This window comes from Leptidea sinapis, chromosome Z (genome assembly GCF_905404315.1).
Source record: "Leptidea sinapis chromosome Z, ilLepSina1.1, whole genome shotgun sequence".
In the NCBI taxonomy this organism is placed as follows: Eukaryota; Metazoa; Arthropoda; class Insecta; order Lepidoptera; family Pieridae; genus Leptidea; species Leptidea sinapis.
In genome coordinates, this window is record NC_066312.1 from 35,736,319 (window position 1) to 35,758,586 (window position 22,268).

The 22,268-nt window shown below is 33.6% G+C and overlaps 2 protein-coding genes across 3 annotated transcripts; one reads left to right on the forward strand and one right to left on the reverse strand.

Moving 5' to 3' along the window:
* Window positions 1-10,942: 10,942 nt before the first annotated feature.
* On the forward strand, window positions 10,943-11,841 carry LOC126978599 (protein BUD31 homolog). The gene is made up of 2 exons (XM_050827559.1): window positions 10,943-11,181; window positions 11,340-11,841. The coding sequence occupies exons 1-2, from the start codon at window positions 11,088-11,090 to the stop codon at window positions 11,678-11,680; spliced, it is 435 nt and encodes a 144-aa protein (XP_050683516.1). The 5' UTR covers window positions 10,943-11,087; the 3' UTR covers window positions 11,681-11,841.
* On the reverse strand, window positions 11,842-21,378 carry LOC126978588 (innexin inx2-like). 2 transcript variants are annotated; one of them, XM_050827548.1, is made up of 6 exons: window positions 21,205-21,378; window positions 17,133-17,235; window positions 15,652-15,926; window positions 14,147-14,338; window positions 13,067-13,206; window positions 11,842-12,620 (listed from the first exon to the last, which is right to left on the reverse strand). In XM_050827548.1, the coding sequence occupies exons 3-6, from the start codon at window positions 15,902-15,904 to the stop codon at window positions 12,090-12,092; spliced, it is 1,116 nt and encodes a 371-aa protein (XP_050683505.1). In that variant the 5' UTR covers window positions 15,905-15,926; window positions 17,133-17,235; window positions 21,205-21,378; the 3' UTR covers window positions 11,842-12,089. The 2 variants fall into 2 exon arrangements, with proteins under 2 accessions (XP_050683505.1, XP_050683506.1); XM_050827549.1 differs by lacking the exons at window positions 17,133-17,235; window positions 21,205-21,378 and adding an exon at window positions 16,037-16,181.
* Between the last annotated feature and the right edge of the window lie 890 nt (window positions 21,379-22,268).

Here is a 22,268-nt window from a genome sequence, read left to right on the forward strand (position 1 = left end):
GACTGGCAGTACTGGGTAGGCCCGTTATTCAGTATTCACTATTCACACAGGTAAAGCAAAGAATTGAAAAATAAAAAAGTTCGCCAATCGATGGTTTTAAAATTATTAATAAATAATTATAAGAACTTTTAGAATTAAATTTTATAATTTTAACGATATTTGAATTATGTCTGTTAGAACATATTGATGAGGTCGTTATTTAATAGTTTTGCTTTGCTAATATAATAATACTTAATGAATGTCTGCCTTTTGACTGTTTTATGTGCGTATCAGCTATTAGCCTTTATTAATCTAAGTTAGCCCATTAGATTATTAGACCATTGTATTTAAGTTTTCTTTGCATCAGCCAGCTTTGTGAGCCACAGCTGTACAGGTCATGTTTTGAGGTCACAAGGCAAAAACACTCATAAGAAGGGTCTCGTGAAATTATAACTTAATAAAGCCTTCTTATATAACCATATAATATATATACCACCGATAGGTACCTACCACCTTACCACTGGTATACGGGTATACACCGTATACTTAGATAATATAATAACTTATAAATAATAATACCTACATATTGATCGTGGGTTCGACCGTCTGCGGTCACTTGCCTCCGGCTTTTATAAAACTCTAGGGATAGGGCAAGCTAATAACAGGTGCAAGAAGTCGTGGTCCACTGATTATCTTTTATCACAGTGAAGTGATAAAACATATTATTTGTAATAACTTAGATAAAAAATATTTTAATATATTTTATACAAAACCCTTTATTAGTTCCAATAGAGGCAGTAATTACAAAATGTTAAAAAACGTTCTGTTTCACCGTTACTCAATGTTTTTTTTTATAAACTTGAAAAATTGTTCCGTAGTACGTAACCTCAAACGCAAATTAAAAAAAAACACGAATTTCCACGGTGTGAGAGGATGTGTCAATTGAAATGGCTAAAAATCTTCCACAAAATAAACCCCAAATTCCTAAAACCCTTACCAACCCCAAATCAGGATGCGAATTTCTAATGCACACCCTTAATTTGAAATAAACTAATTTATTAATATTATGATGAGTATTATATTACCCTCAGCTTCACCTTAGACTCTAATCTTATAATGTATTAAAAGATTTTACAAGATCCCAGATAAAAATTTTAAAAAAATAAGCGTTTTGTCGTAAAGGTTACTATAACATAAATGACTTTCTTATCATATAATTAATTATATAATTAATTATAACATATCATATGTTATAATTAATTATATAATAACACAGAATGAGAATGGAGCGACCACCCTCAGAATATTAAATAATAAAAGGCATAAAAAGCATTTCTTTTTTTAAAATTTATTCGTTTACTATTCTTTTTGATGTCAATTCAAACACTAGGTTCCACCGCTTCGGAAACAAATGGCGCTTTGAGAGAGAAGAAATGGCGCAAGAAACTCTCACAGCACACTTTTTTGCCCTCATTTTAATAAATTATACAATTATTACAAAAGTTATTGCTACCAAATAATCATAATCTAGACCCAGGCTTTCCGATCGCTTAGATATTCAGCTGTGGAGTAGTAGAATTTACGACAGAGCCATTTTTAAGACATTTACATTTATACAATACAAATTATATATAATATATATTATAGATAATGTCTGAACAGCGACTGGGACTATATTATAAAAGTGGATACCTATATTAACCCTTAAAGCTATTTATACGTGGGTAACACTGAAAATGTTTAGAACTGGCCACTAATGAAAACTTTTTTGAATTTCAATTTTAGAACTCATCATTAGGTCCCCAATGTACCTAGTACAGTCCGTTCACAGTTATTTTACCTCTGACAGAAGTCATTATATGTTTTCTTTATGTTGGTGTTCCTGTCGAGTCGTTCTGTGAAGTTCCAAGCGATTTTCTTTCATATTTGTGATATTTTATCTGTTAGCATGCCGAAAAGAATTCAAAGTAGCGGAAGAAGTATTATACTATCGGTGCGTGATTTCTGTGAAAGAGAAAAAGAAAATAATGCTCCTTTAATTCCATTTGGAAATGTTCGTCAACGAGTTGCCGCCATGACGGGTATGTAAATTAGGGTTACCAGTCTTAAGTATTTTTCCTAATTTTAGTGGAAAATTGATGTAGGACATTAGGCGTTACCGCCATCAGTACATAATTTCTGTCGCGTCAACTTTGATTTTCTCTCACCATAAATGTTAGACTGCTTGTTGTTGTTCTTGCGAGTACAGTACCTATCTTGTGATGTTTTTTGTATCTTTTATTTTTATAGTCACATAATCAATCATTTGCTTCAATTAGATATACAAGTTCTATGTCCTTTATATTTGTCTTTTTAATATATTTTATGATTTCATAATTTAATAGAGTAATCATTGTCAATTAGTATAAGTCGCCTTGAGTGGTTTTAATTTGAATAAATAAATAATATAAATGCCAGCTGACCTCTATTTTTTTTAGTTAGAACTACAATTTTCGTTTGGTAGCATTTGATACGATTAGGTAAAAATGTAAATAGGAACATTATTGGTAAGAAATAGCTCTCTACATAATATATACACAGCTATTTTTAATTTAAAATAAAATAGGCTTTATAAAATAAAACTTTTTTCCTGTTTCAGGAATATCTGAAAAAACCGTAAGCAACATAACTAAAGAAGGCGAAGTAGTTGCATCCACTTCTCAAAAAATTTCTACGCCCAGAAAAAGACGCATCCAAGAAAAAAAAAATTTGGATGATTTTGATCTGTGTGCAGTTTGAAATAAAATACTTGAAATGTATACCGTCAGAAAGGAGGTACCGACTTTGGTGAAACTCTTAGCAGAGTTGAAAAATGATATAAATTTTTGTGGAGGTCGTACTACATTATGGAAAATTATACCTACCTAATACAATAACAAATGACAGCTTACAATTAATACACTTAACGTGCTTGTTTAGGATAAAAAGTAGCAACTCATAAATGGGTTGGTAATTCTTTGGTACTAGTTAAGTACTTTTGATAAGCTTACACATATTTTTTGAGTTATTTTCAAATTGTAATTATTATCATTTCGTATCTTACTAAACAGTTTATTAAATTGGAATAACGAACTTCGGGTAGTACCCGATACTTTTCACTCACTGCATAAAAAACCATTAATTTCAGTCGTTCATGCGTACGATGATCCCCATCTGTACGAATTATCTCTTGGTACGAGCTGGTTCTCTGTACGCCACATTTGTTAGGAAGTTAGGAAAAATAGACTATAATAATAAATATATCACACTGATGTAATTATTATTGAAAATTAACCTTTACATAACAAAAATTAAAATTTGGTAAGCAAATTTCTGTAATGACTCCAAATATAAATTTAAATGCGTTCAATCGTCCCGATAACAAAAGATCTTATAACAAACTTTACGTTCAAATCATTATATTGTAAGAAAAAAATATCCTCAATACCGTAAAATTTAACTTGTCGTTAGAGGGAATCATAGAAGCCAAATATGGCAATATAACGATCAGGTTAGCTAACCTAACGGCTAGAGGTAAAATAACTGTGAACGCACTGTATATTGCATTCATTTGCCATTTGTTTTTGTGAATTGGCGGCAAATCTAAAACTCTTGTTACACTTGAAAATGAACCTAACGCGAGAAAATTTTCGGTCAATGATTTATTATGACTTTCGTTGTGGGCTTACTCAACAACAAAGCTATGAACAAATCTATGAACGAGTTTAAGCGTGGACGTAGCAATATCAATGATGATCCGCGTGAGGGACATCTTTTAACAGCGACTACTGAAGATAACATCAGTGCCGTGCGACGCATGATAGAGGAAGATAAGAGAGTGACCTATAAGCAGATATGGGCAAGCCTAGGCATTGGTATGAGTCAAGTTTAATAAATATTACACGAGCATTTAGGCGTCAGGAAGCTTTGTACCAGATGGATTCCTCATATTTTAAACGACGACCAGAAACATTTTCGCATGGACTGGGTGTCGCCAAATGCTTGATAAGTTCAATGGTGGTGACTCAAATACTGCATTTGACATCGTCATAGGTGATGAAAGCTGGATATATTGCTACGAACCCCAAACCAAACGACAATCAGCTCAGTGGGTGTTTCCTTTGGAGGATCGGACAACTAAGGTAAGGAAAGAAAGAAGTCAAGGAAATAAGACGATTGCCTCATTCTTTGGTCGGAAAGGTCATTTCGCGACAGTTGTGCTAGAAGATGGAAGGACACTTACTGCAGACTGGTATGTCAATCGCTGTTTGCCTGTTGTCTTAGAAAAAATTCGATAGCAGCGTCCTCGAAGCAGGATCCTCCTTCACCACAACAATGCTTTAGCGCACTCCGCAATACGGACTGTTAAACATTTGACTATGGCAGGTGTCGAGATAATGAGTCATCCGCCATACAGTCCTGACCTGGCGCCCTGCGACTTTCATTTATTCCCAGGAACTAAAGATAAAATTCGAGATATTCGCTTTACGAGCCCTGAAGATGCGGTGAAAGCGTACGAAAATGCCATAGAAGAGACCCCTAAGGAGGAATGGCCCCACTGCTTTTCTCAGTGGTTTCATCGAATGCGACGATGTGTAGAAAGGAACGGAGACTACTTCGAAAAACAATAAAAGTATTGGCAACTTTCTACATTAAGCCGTTTTTCATTTTCTAAATATTTTCAGTGTTACCCAGGTATATCCTTATGAAGCCTACTAGAATTAGTTACAAGGAACCCCCTAGTTCTTGTGTTATAATAATGAAACTCGCTATTTAGAGCAAAAAGGTGTCGATTTTTGTGAACGTATATTTCATAAATGAACCTACTGACAATAAAAAGTCATAATATTTATTTCTTTAAATTTTTCTTTGAGTTTTATAAGTTTTATTGTACTATTTATCATCACAACCATAGTTTTATGAAATATAAGAAGCCCGCAAGTTATCCTCAGGTCTGAGGCATACTTTTTCGAATTGGTGACAGTTTTTGACTTTCAATAAGTGATATTAATAAATCGTAATTAATAAAAAAGAGTTCCTGCAAATTATTTATATTCTTAACAATGAGATTGCCAGGAATGGATTATTTTAATCTTTAGCAATACCCCATTAATTAAAATAGGTACAACATCTTACTTTTATAAGCGACCTCATGCGCCGTTTCTTTATTGTTCACAGTCCAGTGTCGACACATCTTATTATGTTGTGTCCATAGCGGTAGTGTCTACTGTCGTGTGGTAGGAATTAGGTACTCCTAGGTATAAAAACTTCAATAAGCAGATACACGACTTAGATGCTTGGTTTCACTAAGGAGAGTCTACCGGCGTCATCACCAGATCCGTTCGATCAACGTTCGATGTAACTATTTTAATTGGAACCATATAAATTTGTGAAATACCTAGTTGTCATTGAAAACAAAGAGAATTTAAACACTACGTAAAGTCATTGTAATAAAATAAATCAATAAATCAATTTGAGACCCATAGGCGCAGACTTAGAGCGTATCAAAATCCAATAATATTGTTAATATTAATACATTACTGCGAAGTATTTTTGGATTTCCTATGTATAAATGAAAACCACATGAAAAAACCCTACAAAATTTTAATGTTAAAAAATAAAAATATTTGGAGAAATGAGATTAACCTACTTAAAGAAGGTAACATACTATTTTCTAGAATATTTATGTTAAAGACTCCACCTTCAATCTCCTTTTTATTTGATCTTGTGGTTTTGAATAAAACATAATGCATTATTTTCTCAAAAAGTTGAACTTGAGCGCAGGATGAATTGATATAATTCAATTGAGTCTAGTTCTAATTATATTATATATTATATCATATTTATAATTATGAAAAAATATACAATAGCCCGCTATTCATAATCTCATTCTTTATCATCCTAATAATAAAACGTCAAAAGCCAGAACTTATTATGATCAGAATAATATAATAATTTTATTGCTAGAAAGACGCTCTCTAATTAAAACAAAACTTAGTTACGCAATCTAGACTAACAGCTGTGCCTACGATTTCGCTTCTGGTTCTATGACGCACTCTATTTGCCCTTCTCCCGATGCAGTTGCTATCAATATTCATTATCCTTTTCAAACCACCATGTTAATAATTTGAAACTTATTTGTAAAAGAAAAATAAAATGGTAACAATACAGGTACAAAAAATATATTTTATGTAAGTACCTACCAACGTGTGGTGTGAAAAAGAGTGATGGTATCACTCTTTTTTAACTTGGAATGATAGTTTTTACGCTTTCTTAACACGCATTATAGATATTGTATTATATATTATTGTCATGACAAGAACACGTCTGGTATCGGTCGCTGCTTTTGACTAAGTAAGTAATTGAAATAACAACATTATTGTCTTAATTTGACTGCATCAGCTTGCGCTCGCTAGTGCAATATCTGCCTCCTTTTTTAGTTTATAATACCATTGACCTCAAGCATTTCAAAGAAGCCTTCCCATGGGTCCCATCACAAAGAGGTATAATAGGTAACGGATGGCTGATGAAGGATGATGATAAATTCATAAGTTATGGTTTGGTTAGTGTGAAAGAAAGATCACGATAATAAAAGAAAATGGTATGGCCGCATATATTAAACCATACCTGTCAGACCTTGGTACAAACAAATGAAGGATAACAATAGGGATTTCATCTTAACTGTTGCTTCTCAATATATCCTCGATAATGTTTTGTATGTACACAGGCACGTAAGTGAATTTGCTGAAAACAGTCATAACCATAATTTTAACACCAGGAACATATATAAACTTACAACGCCTACTACTCGGCTCAGTCGAGTTAGTCTTTTGTGGGGCGATTTATATGCTTTTATAACAAGATTACAGAAAATTTTCAAAACAAATCTATTACAAAATTCAAAAGAATTCTTAAAAAAAGTTTGTGTAGTAAGGAATGGAGCGACCGCCCTCAGGCTATTAAATTTTAACTGTATGGTATTACTTAGTAACCATATTGTTTTTGAAAAAAAGCCCGCTGAGTTTTTTGCGCCCGTTCTTCTCAGGAGGCTTTTGGAATGGGTGGTAGTTTTTGACTTTCAATAAGTGATACCTCATCTTATTTTGGATAAAAATATTTGAATTTGAGTTAGTACAATACATAGAATGCTCTTTGGCCATAATCATACAACATCGTGACACTTTGCAAGACACCCAGTCTTGAGAATAATAATCTTATATATAAAATTCTCGTGTCACAATGTTCGTTCCCGTACGCCTCCGAAACGGCTTGACCGATTCTCATGACATTTTGTGAGCATATTGAGTAGGTGTGAGAATCGGCCAACATCTATTTTTCCACCCCACGAAATTTTTTTTTAATTTTTTGACATTTTTTTTAAAATTTGCTTGATTATGAGTCAGCATTAAAAAATACATACAACTTCAAATTTTCACCCATCTACGATCAACAGTTACTTTTGTATCGCGATTTTAATATCGGCAATACAACGTTTGCTGGGTCAGCTAGTCTTATATATAAAATTCTCGTGTCACAATGTTCGTTCCCGTACTCCTCCGAAACGGCATGACCGATTCTCATGAAATTTTGTGAGCATATTGAGTAGGTCTGAGAATCGGCCAACATCTTTTTTTCCACCCCACGAATTTTTTTTTAATTTTTTTTACATTTTTTTTTAAATTTGTTTGATTAGGAGTCAGCATTGAAAAATACATACAACTTCAAATTTTCACCCATCTACGATGAACAGTTACTTTTGTATCGCGATTTTAATATCGGCAATACAACGTTTGCTGGGTCAGCTAGTAATAATATAAATAATAATATAAGAAATAAAAAAATAATAAAATTTTATGTGTTTTTTCATCTGGTTGATGGAGGACCGCTCGATCAGTTATTAAAAGACAAAAGAACTTATAAACCAATATATAAATATATTAATAATACAATTCAAATAAAATAAAATAAAGTGTAAGTAAAATGTAGTGAACTGTGAAATGAAAAGCAAAGAATATTTCAAAAAGGCAATATAAGAAGACTTCATTTAAAGGTCGTAAAAGGTTACGTGGTCATAAAACTAAATAAAAACATTTGCATTGTTTAAATAAAATAATAAATTTTTGCATTAAGTGGAAGTGAGTACGTAGGAGCCGCCTGATGTTAGGGGAGGTATACCTCAAGACACAGCAAGAGTTTGAACAGCAGTAATGGAAATATCTAAACCAGATGGCAAGAAGACTAGGACACCGGCAGAGTCAATCTAGTAAATTTACTTCAAACCGGGTTTTGACTCGGATGGACCCAAACTGAAGTATTCTGATGGGAACAAAGGCCCAATCTCTGTCTATGTTTCTAAGACTGAACCAGATCTCGCGTCGGGATACGCATTTCAAATTCTGAAATTTGCACAATTCCTTCAAAAAAATAATAAAATAAAATTTCTGCATAAACGAGGGAGGTTGTTATGTCACAGGAAAGTATAAGCTATTCGGAAGCCTCAATCAGGTTTAATAAACCAAGACGACTTTATTCTGAGATCTCCAGACCTCTGTTATTCCTCAATTTTCCTAGTACCAACCAGCGTCCTTCTACAACTTCTTACTATTATTCCCATCCTTAAACCTGGCAAGCAGCCATTGGTTTCTTCCTCTTATCCTCCCATTGCTTTATCGTTAATTCTGGCCAAAATTATGGAGAATTTAGTAAAAAACAGATTAGAATGAATAAAAGAAAATAAAAATCTCCTTTCTAATAGCCAATATGGCTCCAGGAAAGAAAAGGGTACGCTGGACAGCCTGAGTACCTTGCTTCTGAAATTCCTTTAGCATTCTCTAGAAGCGAGCATGTTATTAAGGTCTTTCTAGATGTCTCAGCGGCATATGACAACGTTCACCTTCTTCTACTCAGGCAGAAAGTGCACTGAGCTGAGTATTCCCGTTAGATTGATTAATATCATTTGCACTATGTCTTCAAGGAATACTCCTCCCACCTCAAACTGTCTCTGGAAGGGCCTCCCACAGGGTTCGGTGTTAAGTCCTATCCTATTTAGTATATATACCTCTGACCTTACTGTTAGCCCATTCTGCAAAATTCTTCAATATGCTGTTGATATTGCACTATACTCCATCTCATATTCTTTCAACTATTCTTGATCTTTCTTAAATTCTGCTTTATATTATTTGAATCAATGGCTCTTAGACCACAACCTGTCTCTTTCTGTTCCCAAATGTATGTGAGGTGGTGATGAATCAGCTTAAGGTTACTATTAAATTTCTTGGTCTTTTTCTTGACTCTAAGCTCTCCGGTATTCACCACTTCAAGTACATTGTTAAGAAATGCGAGAGGGGTGTCAACGTTATGAGGGTACCCTTTCGGAAGTACGCTGGGGTGCCCTCCCATTGGCAAAAACTTTTATACAGTGCTATCGTTCTTAGTCATTTTGATTGCGGCAGTTTTCTTTTTGAACTGTGTAGCAAAATCGCCCTGGAGAAAATCCAGTCCAAATCCTTACGAATCATAACTGGTGCTATGAAATGTTCTCCCGTCAACGCATTCCAAGTATAGTGTGTAGACCCACCTCTTCACCATAGTTCACCATCAGTACCTAGGCGATAGATTACTAACTAACGTACCTAATCCAATTTAAACGCACACCCCCTTCTTGATATTCTACACTCTATGTCTCTGACTATTCAAACTTCTTCATATTGGTCTCTTAAATATCTCCCTCCGTTAATTAATTCTAATACTAAATTCAAAGCCTTCTCAGTTCCCATTTCAAAATCAGCCTTATGTCCACTCCTTGAAGTAGAATACCAGTCTCTCATTTTCCAACCTAATTTTTTTTTGACAGCCAATATAAAATTTAATTCGATTCCGTGTTTTCATTGGTCTGATTGGGTGACGCTGTACACGGATGCATCCAAATTATCCAATAATAGTTGGATCGGTTCTGCAGTTTGGATACCTAAGATACATATAATTTTAAATTACAAAAGTCCTCGCAGTACTCCATCTTTACTGACGAATCAATTGCCCTGTCAGAGGCGGTGTCATATGTTGAATCACATAAGATCAACAAGGCTTTTATCCTATCTGACTCCATAATTAATTATTTATAGCAATATAAGCTGCTTGATGGTCCTAGTAAAAAATCCTTTCAAATCTTCAAACAACTTCACAATTAATTTGAGAACAAAGGCCTATACTGTACAGATGTCACACAATAGGAATAGAAGTTGCATTAGCTTGGATACCTAGCCATCTAGGGATAACTGTCAATGAAATTGCAGACTCGTGGGCTAAAGACGCGATTCAGTCTGGAATATTAAAATATAATTACAGTTTCCCTCGAGATCTACGCTCTATGTCCAAAACCCTTTCTGGCTGATTCATGGCAAACCACAAACCAAACTAAAGGTAAACTCTATGGTTCTATCCCCTTATAACCCTTTATCCCCTCAAAGCCCCAGGGCTTTACTTTTTGTACTTTAAGGGCTTTTGTATAAAGGGCGAAGAAAGAACCAGTTCTTCCATCAAAACAAAACAGACTTCACTTGAGATTTCTCTGTTCTCCAGTAGTGTCCTTTTGGCCAAGATCTGGGTAAGAGACCGTTTTATATGTGAATGTAGCCTTGAGGAAGATAAGATACTCGTAGGAAGGCACTCACACATTTTTCTCTTATATTTTGATTAGATACTAACAAGGTAGCTAATTTTATGGGTGTTTATTACTAACCGTAATAACTCTTGTTGCGTATTGTTCAGTCCAAAAAAGGAAACCACAGCTATATCAACCGATCGTTTCCTTTACTTAAGTAAGCTAAATAAAAAATCTCTCCACCATGACGTTGGCTCAACCGTCGCCATCCAGTCGACGGAACCATTTAATAAAAAAAAATGTTTAGCTCGTCGTTGGCGAAATCTAAAAGGTACCTACGCAATTACGCACAATGCACATAGCCGTTTAATGTTTATATTCTCTTTGGGATACGCCATCAACCATAGAATTAGTCATCAAGTAAACACGCTTACGGCGTAACAAACTCCGTTGAAATTTTTATACTATTGAATACAACTACTACAACATCATGCCTAAAGTACGCCGTAGCCGTAAGCCTCCCCCTGATGGTTGGGAGCTCATTGAACCAACACTCGAAGAATTAGAACAAAAGATGAGGGAAGGTTTGTAAACATAATAATTCTACTTTCATGGGTACACTGTATTTAAATTAAGAATAATATGGTTGCCAATGGATTTGTGTTCAAATTATTCAATATGAAGAATGAATTAATGTAATAGTCTCGACCTATATAATTTACTAGCCATATCACTTTTTCAGCGGAAACAGACCCTCATGAAGGTAAAAGGAAACAAGAATCTCTGTGGCCAATCTTCAAAATTCATCATCAAAAGACGAGATATATTTATGATTTGTTCTATAGGAGGAAGGCAATTAGCAGAGAGCTCTATCAATTTTGTCTAAATGAGAAAATAGCTGATGGTAATCTTATAGCTAAGTGGAAAAAGACAGGATATGAAAATCTTTGTTGTTTAAGGTGCATACAGACAAGAGACACAAATTTTGCAACAAACTGCATCTGTAGAGTCCCTAAGAGTAAATTAGAAGAAGGTAGGATAGTGGAATGTGTGCACTGTGGATGTAGAGGCTGTTCTGGATAATTCTTTTTAGAAAACTTAAGTGACTGCACTTGAGGTGTTGTGTCTAGTGCATTTTGGGTTTGAAAGTGTATCACAAATGTGAAATATGTACTGGAGATTTCTCTTGTTATGGAAGTTAAATTCAAAATAAATGACTAAAAATAAAAGATTAAGTATTATAATTTTGTAATTTAATTTAATAAAGAAAAATAGTAACAAATTATCTTTATATTGAGCACTGGTACAATAAGTCTTTATAAAAAGTAGGCCACTTTAGTTTTAATACTTATCACCAAATGTTTTGATAATTAAACTTAACATAAAAAATATCTTCTGAGATCAATCACTTGTAAGGTACACACACTTGTAAGGTAAACAAACTTAACAATATTATTAATGTTGCATTTATACTTAATAAAAATCAAATTAACTAAATCATGGTAGGTTTGCTATCTATTTCTTTAGAAAGTTCTATGATCAAGTCTTTGTATATGATTGGGTTCATATTTTTGCCCAGCAGATACAATATATACCAATCACCAAAGCCAAAACGTTTTACTATTTTGGACACAACTCTCCTTTTAACATACCGCAGTTGGCCCATAATGAGGTATGTCCGTAGTGGAGGCACTGACAGTACTAAGATACGGAACAAGACTGCAGCTGCAGAGATAAATGCCAAAAATATTAACCAAAACCATAGAATTATAAATATCTTTTCATTGACAATATTTAGTGGTAGAACACAAAGTCGGTCCTTGACTTCGATGGTTCCAGAAGGACCATACATTCTAAACCAGCACTTTGTTAATTTTGGAAAAAATTCATCCATAGGGTTAACAGATGCATAGTCTAAGAAGTTGTTGGGTACTTTAGGAATATGGGTGAAGCTTGCCACTGCTGCACCGTAGTTGCGGAACGCGCCACCCAGGAAATAATCCAAAAGAAATATTTGACCAATCTGAAAAAAATATTTTAAGCTTTTAAGTTTGAATTTAACATAGACATATTTTAACGGTGACATGATTATCATATTGTTGCTGTATGTCAACAGCTAAGTCTCTATATAATTTTTGATGAGATTTGCTTAGCTAGTATCACATCTAGCTAAGACCAAAACATGTAATCTGAATTTCACAAGAACACAACATATTTAATCATTATTGCTGCCCTGTTAGAATTGATTCATCAAATAAGCAGACAACTGAGACACACACTACTAGGGTTCCACACTGGTGATGAGCTCTATCATTATCCTCTTGTTGAGCCATGTTCTATTAGAGTTTAAGAATAGTGATATTTATAGTGAATGTAATTAATTATAATGAAAGATATTTACAAGTAAAAGTATAATACATAATATTTTAGTTATTATAATAGATCTATAACCAAATTACTCTAACTTACCACATTGACAAGGTTCAGTATTTCGCAGATTGTATACCTTAAAGCATACATGTTGTGTGTATGCATGTTAGTGTAGCTGAGGTAGGCAACAAGCTCACCACGCCGATATTCCGACCATTCTTTTCTGACAATGGGGCTGGCTGTAATTTTGTTATTTGTCATAAATAGTGAAAGAATATCATAGAAATAAAGTAATGTTAACAACACTTGCTTATTGAACGTTAAATGTGTATCCAACCACATCACCCAATAAACTTGTGAACATGATTTTTGATATATTAGTACCTGTAACAGTGAAGTATGTTAAGAAGAGTTATAATTAACAAGTACTGACCCAGCAACAACTGTTTTGCCATATAAATTAAGTACCCTATGCCCATTCAATGTATGAATAAAATTGTCATATGTATTTCGAGAGAAGTAATCACCAACATATATATTAAAAACTCTGCAATATACTGCATCTTATCATATAAGTATTATTCCTATCAGTTTTAAAAAAGGAATGAGGAACACAGTTTATATAGTACCTGTGCTAGCATGATTTCAATTTTAATCTTTGGTGGGTGGGTGGTGGGTGATCAGTGCTTTCTAGAATCAGACTGATGTCCTAGCCCGGCAGAATAAACCCTAACTGAAAACAATATAATATATTCAACTATTTAGTTATCTAATTCAGACTCAACTATAACAAGATGAAACATTATGATAAAGAAATGCAACACTCACACAACAACATATTTGTGTAATTAATCCCACAAGTGAAAGTTATCACTTTAAAACATTACAAATTGTTTATATTAGCAAGAGCGACATCTCAAGTAAATTTCCTAATATGCAAATATTGGGATTGAGCAGGTCATCAACTGTAAAGTAGATCCTGTAGATGAAGCCACAACTTGAGAGTTGAACAAGATTTATGAACTTTACATCACTTGAATGATTGGCTCAGTGGAAAAGTGCTTGAAAAGTGAGAGATTGCGGGTTCAAGTCCCTCATAGTTCATAACTTTTGTTTTCAGTTTTATTTGTGTAAATGCAACAAGATTGAACATAATAAATAATAGAAGTAGATAATTACCCAAGTCTGATGCCAGTGCCTTCAACCTGCCTCCTTCCCAGATCTTCCAAATATAGCGAGGTGTGTAAAACATGGCCGCCTGGCCCAGTAACACAAAACATACCCACTGGTAGTAAGTATGCTTCAACTGTTCATTTTTAACACCCTTCTCTGGTCCTATGCCCAAGTATGCCATGTGTTTACCTTCCGTGCCTGTGAGCAGGTTTATTGTATACAGATTTGAATCAGTAAGAAGAATAATAAGATAAACATCATTTTAAGTATACCTATTATCTATCTGATTATTTTCATTAAGAAAAATTGATTTCATTCTTTCTAAAACTATATAATGAACATTCACAAGCAATACCTGTGAAGTACTTTCATTTGGATTATTATTATCTCACTCATACTCTTACTGCTCAAGATAGTTAAGGCAGTTTGGACTTGAAAATTATACAATTTAAACATCAAAAGTTATTCAAATGAATTGAATAATTCATATTTATAAAGAGTTAGATGTAACTATCATGAAGTTACTTTGAGTTATGAGTATCCTGAAAAACTCCAAAAACTTATCTGAACTGTTGTATGAAAAAACTAATTTAAATAAATTACATTTTACAGATTTTTAAATTGAAATGGTTTAAACCGTTATTAGATTCTACTCATGGTGTTCTAATGAGGTTAACCACTTCAACATTTCCGTGAAAATTTTCAACTTATATATCATTATTGGTTTCTATCTAATTCAAGTTAAACCTAATTCTTATTAGAATAATAGGTAATAACTTGCAACTGTACTGTAATTATTCCTGATAAATAAGTAATAGAATAGAAATATATTTATTTACCATGGGGGTGACAATAACATATCATATTGCAACAAGACTTGGTAAAATGACATGGGAAGAAGAACTGATGAGAAAGTCCCAGCCCAACTTTTAAATCATATAACTTAGCACTTTAGGTGGCCTGGGCAGACCTAGACAATAACCATGCATCCTCTATGTAATCTATAATCTAAGCATTCTTTCTTAACGAAGGGTATATATTTATAGTAATTAATAACACTACTATTATTACATAAAATTATCACTGAAATTCAAGCCAAAAAATTATGGATTTACATTTAATTAGGTTATGAATAAACTTCCCAATTTCTTATTAGATTTGTGTAAGTTACTTTGCTGAAAATTAAATTGTTTAACGGCCGTTCCCAATATACTATCTACACATAGAGATAAATTACTACCTTCTATTGTCAGTAAATAGCTGTCAATAATCTGAAGCTGTCCCAATATGTCATTCTTATCGACTTATATTGTGATGCGTGAATTGCAATTTCCATACAAACTTCTATCGCTGGTAAGATATACGTCGTCGCATTGACAGACAGCGTGAGTTACCGTCAATAAGTTTATTGGGACAGAAAAGTCAACGATAGTTACGATTTTTATCTCAAGTAAGAGATAGACTGAATATTGAGAACGGCCGTAAATGAGAAAAAATAAATAATTACTAACCACCGAATCTACTCTTCAATGTATATGTTCCATATATCCAACAGTAGCTATTGATAGCTTCTTTATTATCATCAGAGTTGTCGTGTGTCATACAGTGGATCGGCTCACCAAAGAATTGCTTTGAAGTTACCAGCAACGTAAAAATCAGCAACATCATAACCGTTACTTTGTAATGCATTCGAAACACATTGTTGTCTGTGCACACGTTTTTAAATTTTAGAAAAGGCAAAAATGGCGTAAATAGATCAATCATTTTGAACGTAAGTTTCTTCTTTCTGCAATTAAGTAAAAATTTGAAACAATTATTAACTCACGGTTTCCACTACCGCCAGCTACCTACCGGCCACGCTTGTTGCGTATTAGGTTATATGCAGAAAAAAATCACCTTTGGGTCTACTGCAGCTGTTTCCAAGACTTTTAAATAGTATTCTACCTTGGGAAAATAAAATATTTGGAAATAATCTGCTTCTCGTTGTCCTGGGCCGAGCAGAGTAGGCTAGGCAGAGGCACAAGCAGGTTAGCAACTTAGCAACAGCAACTTGCAAATAGCTGCGTCACTCATCAAGTCATCACCACGTTGATTATTTTGAGTTTTGTCAAATTAATTCTTTTTTTATTTAGAACGTGGATTGGCAACAAAAGAATTCAAATCATAATTTATTGCCATTAATCAATATAAATGATCTGCATTTAACTGTGTAGGTAAATCATATACTAATACTAAATTAAATGTGAATGCTTACATATTTAAATATAACTGTCAATCGTAAAATATCGTACTCTAATTAAAAAAATACTAGTTTTTCTACATTATATAATTAAGTACGTTTTAATCATAAAATCGTCCCTGGAACACCAAGATAGGTACTAAAGCGCCATTTTGGGGACATGAGTACTTTCAATTTATTAATATAATATTAGGTATATTATGGTTGTAAATGATTTTTTCTGCTACGTATTTCATAGTGAATAGCAATATTCGGTGCTTCAGCACGACGAAAAGTTGAAACTTACTTTTTTTTTTAACTTTCTTTCTTTTTTTGTAAATTTGATTATGATCAATACACTTGCTCAAAACAAGTTATCGTAAATTTTTATTAGTTGGTGATAACCTTTAACTTTACTGACATCAGTAATTATATCGTAACTCAGCATCGCGATCTCGTTAGAGTAGTAGCGTTGTGTGATCCGGATTTACCGAAGTAAGAGGAAACGAAGTCGTTTAAGTCTTTTACACTAGCCGAAAGTCTAGTTATTAGATAGGTGCATATTTAGAACGAATTGATTAGCAAGAAATGATTCTAGGTATATTTTGCTCTCATTTTAATAAGAGGATGAATTTGGATATAGCTTGGCGTTTGAGTATATTTTCCCTTTGTTTTAAGATAAAATAGTGTAAGTATCGGAATTATTCATTTTAAATTTGAAGTTTATTTTATAGAAAATACTAGGCTTTAACCCTTATTCAGCTCCATACTCACGCGAGATCCTGATGATCTAGGCAAGAATCCCAGTGACATTCTCGGCAAGAGCTTCTTTGTGTACACACTCGCAAAGTTCTCACGCTCGAAGATCCAGAAGTAACTGCAACAATATTTTTTTTTTGTTTTTTAATTATTCAATGGGTAATTCCATCAAGATTCTAATACGATTCCACGCATCGTAGATTTTAATTTATGTTTATAATCTTTTAAACTTATATTCCACAAAATCGGTTCTGCTTGAAAATATTCATGGAATATCAATTCTAGCTTGGTCGTCCAAATCTCGCTCTTATTGATACTCTATAAATACCACGTAAAACTATTATAATCGACAATTCTCTCGCTACCGACACTGAGAAACATGCGAGTGTGGAGTAAATATAAGTTCCCGTCTGTTCTCGAGTTCTCAGCTCTTTTATCTCGCGCCAAAAATCCGAGAAAGATCGGAGAACAAGGCGAGAACCTGCGAAGATTATGTAAATCGGTTCTATATTCGTGTTTCTGGTGTTTTTCTCGCTTTCTCGCGAAATTCTCGTGTGAATGTAGAGCGGGCTTTAGGTAGGTATCTATAAAACAATTCAACGTTTTTTTTAATTCTCTGAGAGTGAACACTCTCTAGTGAACAAAATATTGTTTTAATCATCGGGAATTGCAGAACGTAAAATGTAAAATGATGTAGGTACATCATTCACTAAACAGTGAGAAATTCTTTGGTTAAACTTTTAAAACCGTTCTACATAATTCCTTTGTATGTACTTCAGTGTGTTTTTATAACAAGTTTCAAAACATATCTTTTTTCAATCTTATTAATCAAAAATCATGCAATTTCTTTGTTTCAATCTATCCTTAAAATAGGTTCAAGCGGTTGTCCAGAGATAGAATGATGCCCCAGTATGTTCCGCGTTTTTTCATATTTTCTTAATTATGATTTAACTTACAAGAGATTGTTCGTAAGAGACATCAATTTTTGCGATATGTGCTTCATTTTTGTCTTAATTAGGAAGGTAAGTCTTGCATATACAAAAAAAACCTTTTTTGAGAAATTTCTAATTTCAGTAAGTAAGTATAGGATCTTTATTTGAAACCAATGCTACAAATAGAGGTAAACATTAACAAAATATAATAACAAATACAAAACTTGTCAATGAAAAACTTATCTTTATGCCTTATCTAATTAATACTAATATACTTACATCAAGATCCAAAGAAAAAACTAAAGTAAGACTTATTCTAGATCAACATAGTAAGCATTTGCAGTGTTTTGTCCCAAAAAGGTTTGCTATTCAGCATATTAGTTGGGTATAACTCAATACTGATTGTACTCAAAACATAAGGTAATAAATAATATTAACTTAGACGGCTAGGTCGTAACAATTATTAAATTATGAATTAATTAATTAATTTACCCTATGAATTTCATTAAAATTTGCTCTAGCGTACTAAGCCGAATATACCCAATACACACACACACTCATTAAGTGCATTAATGGTCAACTTCTTCCATCAGTCTTAGAAAAATATTAACCAGGTGTCATTCGATTAACATGTACCGAAATGGATTTATAAAAATTTACAATCTTATTCGTAACAATTAAAAAAAGTATAAACAATTTACTCAAAAAAGATACTCCTTTTTAGCTATATATAATAGTTTTTGGAAATATTAAAAAAATGTAGATAATTTTAAAATGTAAAAAAGATTCAAAAGGGTTAGAAATTTTCCTAACAAGAAAAAACTATGAGGAATCCCGAAATACAAGGCATCTGGACATTCGCTTAGCACTAACTTTTGTGACACCTGTATATGAATCCATAGCCGACGGTTGATTTCACAACTGGCTGCAAAAAGCAACAAATATCTTGTGAACCTTCGGTTGTGTAATGCCGACGTACTGGACAAAAAGTGCTGGTGACATTATCCATTTTATACCAAACTGGTGGTTTCTTCCTCTGCCAGCCAGTTGCTATAGCACAGATAATTGATGCTTGGACACTCCAAGCATCAATAATTATCTGTGTTTCGGTTTGAAGGGCGCTGTGGCTTGTGTATTTACTGTGCTAATGAGAATAAATATCTTATGTAGGTTAGGTTGGTAGTACGTAAGATAATTTATATTTAAACAGATTTTTTTAACAATTTATTGTTTAGTTCGTCTTATAAAATATTTATACATAACAAGCTGACCCAGCAAATCAATAATTAAAATTTTTGGGGTATAAAAAATAGATGAAGACCTATTCTCAAGCCTACCAAATATAAAAAGGTTACATAAAATGTATCGAACTACAGTCATTATTATATTCGATTGCCATCTTGCAACCCTATTGTTATTAGTATATACCTACAGTATATGAATTATTTGAAAGTGTATTGGAGGAGGTTTATTAAAATTATGTAAGTCGAAGAAGTATATCATGATACCTATGTGGTGATTGTAATACTAATTTATTAGATAAATCCACCTCCAGTATTAGATTCAGATCTTTATTCAAATCATATGATTTAACTAATATTTTCTTAGAGCCTACGGAGTAACCGGCACCTCCAAAAGCTGTATTGATAAAATATTTACCAATTTCTTAGGCAATAATAAACAAACTGAGTTCAGACCACTTTGGTCAGTTAGCCTCTTTTAATATTGAGGTCAATAAATGTACTAAAATTAAAAAGTTTATGTTGTCTCTTGTCATTTAATGATTGGGCAACAGCTGGCATTCATAGGAGAAAATACTCTAAATTATAAAACGTTCGTCCTATTGCAAAGTCTATGCATATCAGACAAATAATTAAAAATGCACCGAATATAATAAAGATGACTTGGAATGTGATTAACTGGGACTCTGGAAGAGTGAAAGACCGCAACATTGAATACAATCTATCAATAAACAATACTATAATTCAATCTCAGCAGGAAGTTCCTTCTGCTTTAGAGAATTTTTTTTCTGACATTCCAGTTTCTATCACAAGCACTCTTGTCTCCTCCACCAGTGGTGCTGAGTCAATTCTTCTGAAAAATGTTAGAGGATGTCAACAAATTTTCGTTTTGTTAGCCCTGGAGAAATAATTAAAACTTTTAAGTCTCTAGACATGAAAAATACTGCTGATAAATCGGGCATTTCTGTTAAAATAATAAATTCAATGATGGATGTCATAGCACCATATATCTTGCAATAGTCCTTAATAATTGTATTAATCGTGGCGTGTTTCCTGACCTTCTGAAACATAGTAAAATCACACCAATATTTAAGTCGGGATGCTCTTCTGACCCGAATAACTATCGATCTTGTGTCGGTTTGCCGGCCAAATCGGTCCAGCCGTTCACGAGTTTTAGTGAGACTAACGAACAGCAATTCATTTTTATATATATAGATATTTGATATTTAAAACGCTATTAACGTTGAACACGATTCGTATATTGAATACAGCATCTTACAAACTAATTTGTTATGTACCTATGTTATAGCCATTGTAAGATAGTTTTTTTGATTTAAAAAGAGTAGCCGTTGAGTTTATTGTAAGGTTATTCTCACGAGTTCAACTTTTTGTTATCATACAGTAGATTCAGTTATTCAAATTACTTTAATATTTTAATGACGATTCAAAAGCGCTTAGATTAAGCCTAATTGAATAAAGTTTATTTCACTTTGACTTATGTCTCAGATAGACGAGCGCATCGCGAGGCTGCTTAGAATTTTGTGTGTTTCAATAAACCTCAATGGCTCTGGTTTGTAATGGACGCGTCGTATGACTTACCGTCAGGTCACTGTCTTGTTCGTCTCCTGACTGCCACTCATCCACACTGATTGGCACAAATAGAGGGTGTGGAAGTCATGTTATGAGTGCTATCAATTCGAGGGATTCATTTACTTGAACTCAATCCTATTCATCGCAAAAACAGGCTCGATTTTAAACACAAGTTTGTTCCGGTTTTCGTTGATTAGATTAAGAATTTTTGGCATGGCTGGTATAAGAGGTATCATACAGTACGAATCCCCGTCGTATATCAATTAATACCACTGATTTGCAGCAAACCACTGAGAGGCGTAAATATAAAAAAACCCAGCATACCAGTGTTTACACGTTCTTCATTTGTCCTCAGAAATCCTATACCATTTCAAAGTTCTTTTGTTTCCCTTCTATATTTTATACTAGCTGGTGGCCGGTGCGCTTTGCTTCATCTAAAAAAAGGCATTTTTTCAACATTTCATATCAATTCGACCTATGCTTTAAAAGATAAAAACGGGTAAATATAGGGGTTAATTATGAAATTGCCGTTTTATTGTAATAGGTACTTTGAATTGACATAGAACGTTAATGGTTGGAGATTTTTGATTGAAACTTTTTTACTAGGTCTCTATGTAGGTTCTTCTTTTAAAAAATGTTCAACTTTCGATTATCGACTTTGAGTTGTTTTTTTATTCAGCTTACACAAGAATTTTTGAATAATAGTACCGACGCGGATCTATCGCGGCAGAAACAGCTCGCAATGTCAATGTTGCGTTTGAAGAGGGGACTGCTAATAATAGTACCGTGCGATTTTGGTTTAAACGCTTTCGTGATGGAAACTTTGATTTGAAGAACGAACCACATTGAAGACCACCCACACAGGTGGCCCAAACAATGAAGTGAAAGAGATGGTGGAAGCCGATCTGAGCCAACAATATTGACTCATTTGCGTCAAATCAATAAAATAAAAAAATATGAAAAATGAGTGCCTCATCACTTGACTGATCTGCAGAAAAAAACGCGTATTGAAACTTGTGTTGCCGTGTTGAATCTACACAGAAATGAAGGAATATTGGACTGAAATTTGATTGAAAAGTGGATTCTTTACCAAAACCGTAAGCGAAAAATGCAATGGCTGACACCAGGTCAAACACCGCAACAGTGTCTTAAAGCAAAGCTTACTAATAAAAAAGTAATGATAACTGTTTGATAGTCTCAGCATGGTAACACCACACTATAGCTTTCTCCAATCTGGTCAAGCTGCCGTTATTGGCAGATGTCTACTGTGCCGGAGTCCGGGGGTTGTTTTATTGTTTGCCTTCCTTGCAACAATAAAAACATCCCCCTTATTACACTATAATAAGTGTCCTAAGACAACGTACTGGCAAGTCTCAACCGCTAAAAAT

Bases quoted from the DNA above. Each gene is read 5' to 3' on its own strand.
- LOC126978599 (XM_050827559.1), top strand. From the start codon at position 11,088: ATGCCTAAAGTACGCCGTAGCCGTAAGCCTCCCCCTGATGGTTGGGAG. The intron at 11,182-11,339 runs GTTTGTAAACAT...TCACTTTTTCAG, and splicing joins AGAACAAAAGATGAGGGAAG to CGGAAACAGACCCTCATGAA.
- LOC126978588 (XM_050827548.1), bottom strand. From the start codon at position 15,904: ATGATTGATCTATTTACGCCATTTTTGCCTTTTCTAAAATTTAAAAAC. The intron at 13,207-14,146 runs GTAATTATCTAC...ACAAAATTACAG, and splicing joins GGCACTGGCATCAGACTTGG to CCAGCCCCATTGTCAGAAAA. The intron at 12,621-13,066 runs GTAAGTTAGAGT...TATTTTTTTCAG, and splicing joins TACTGAACCTTGTCAATGTG to ATTGGTCAAATATTTCTTTT.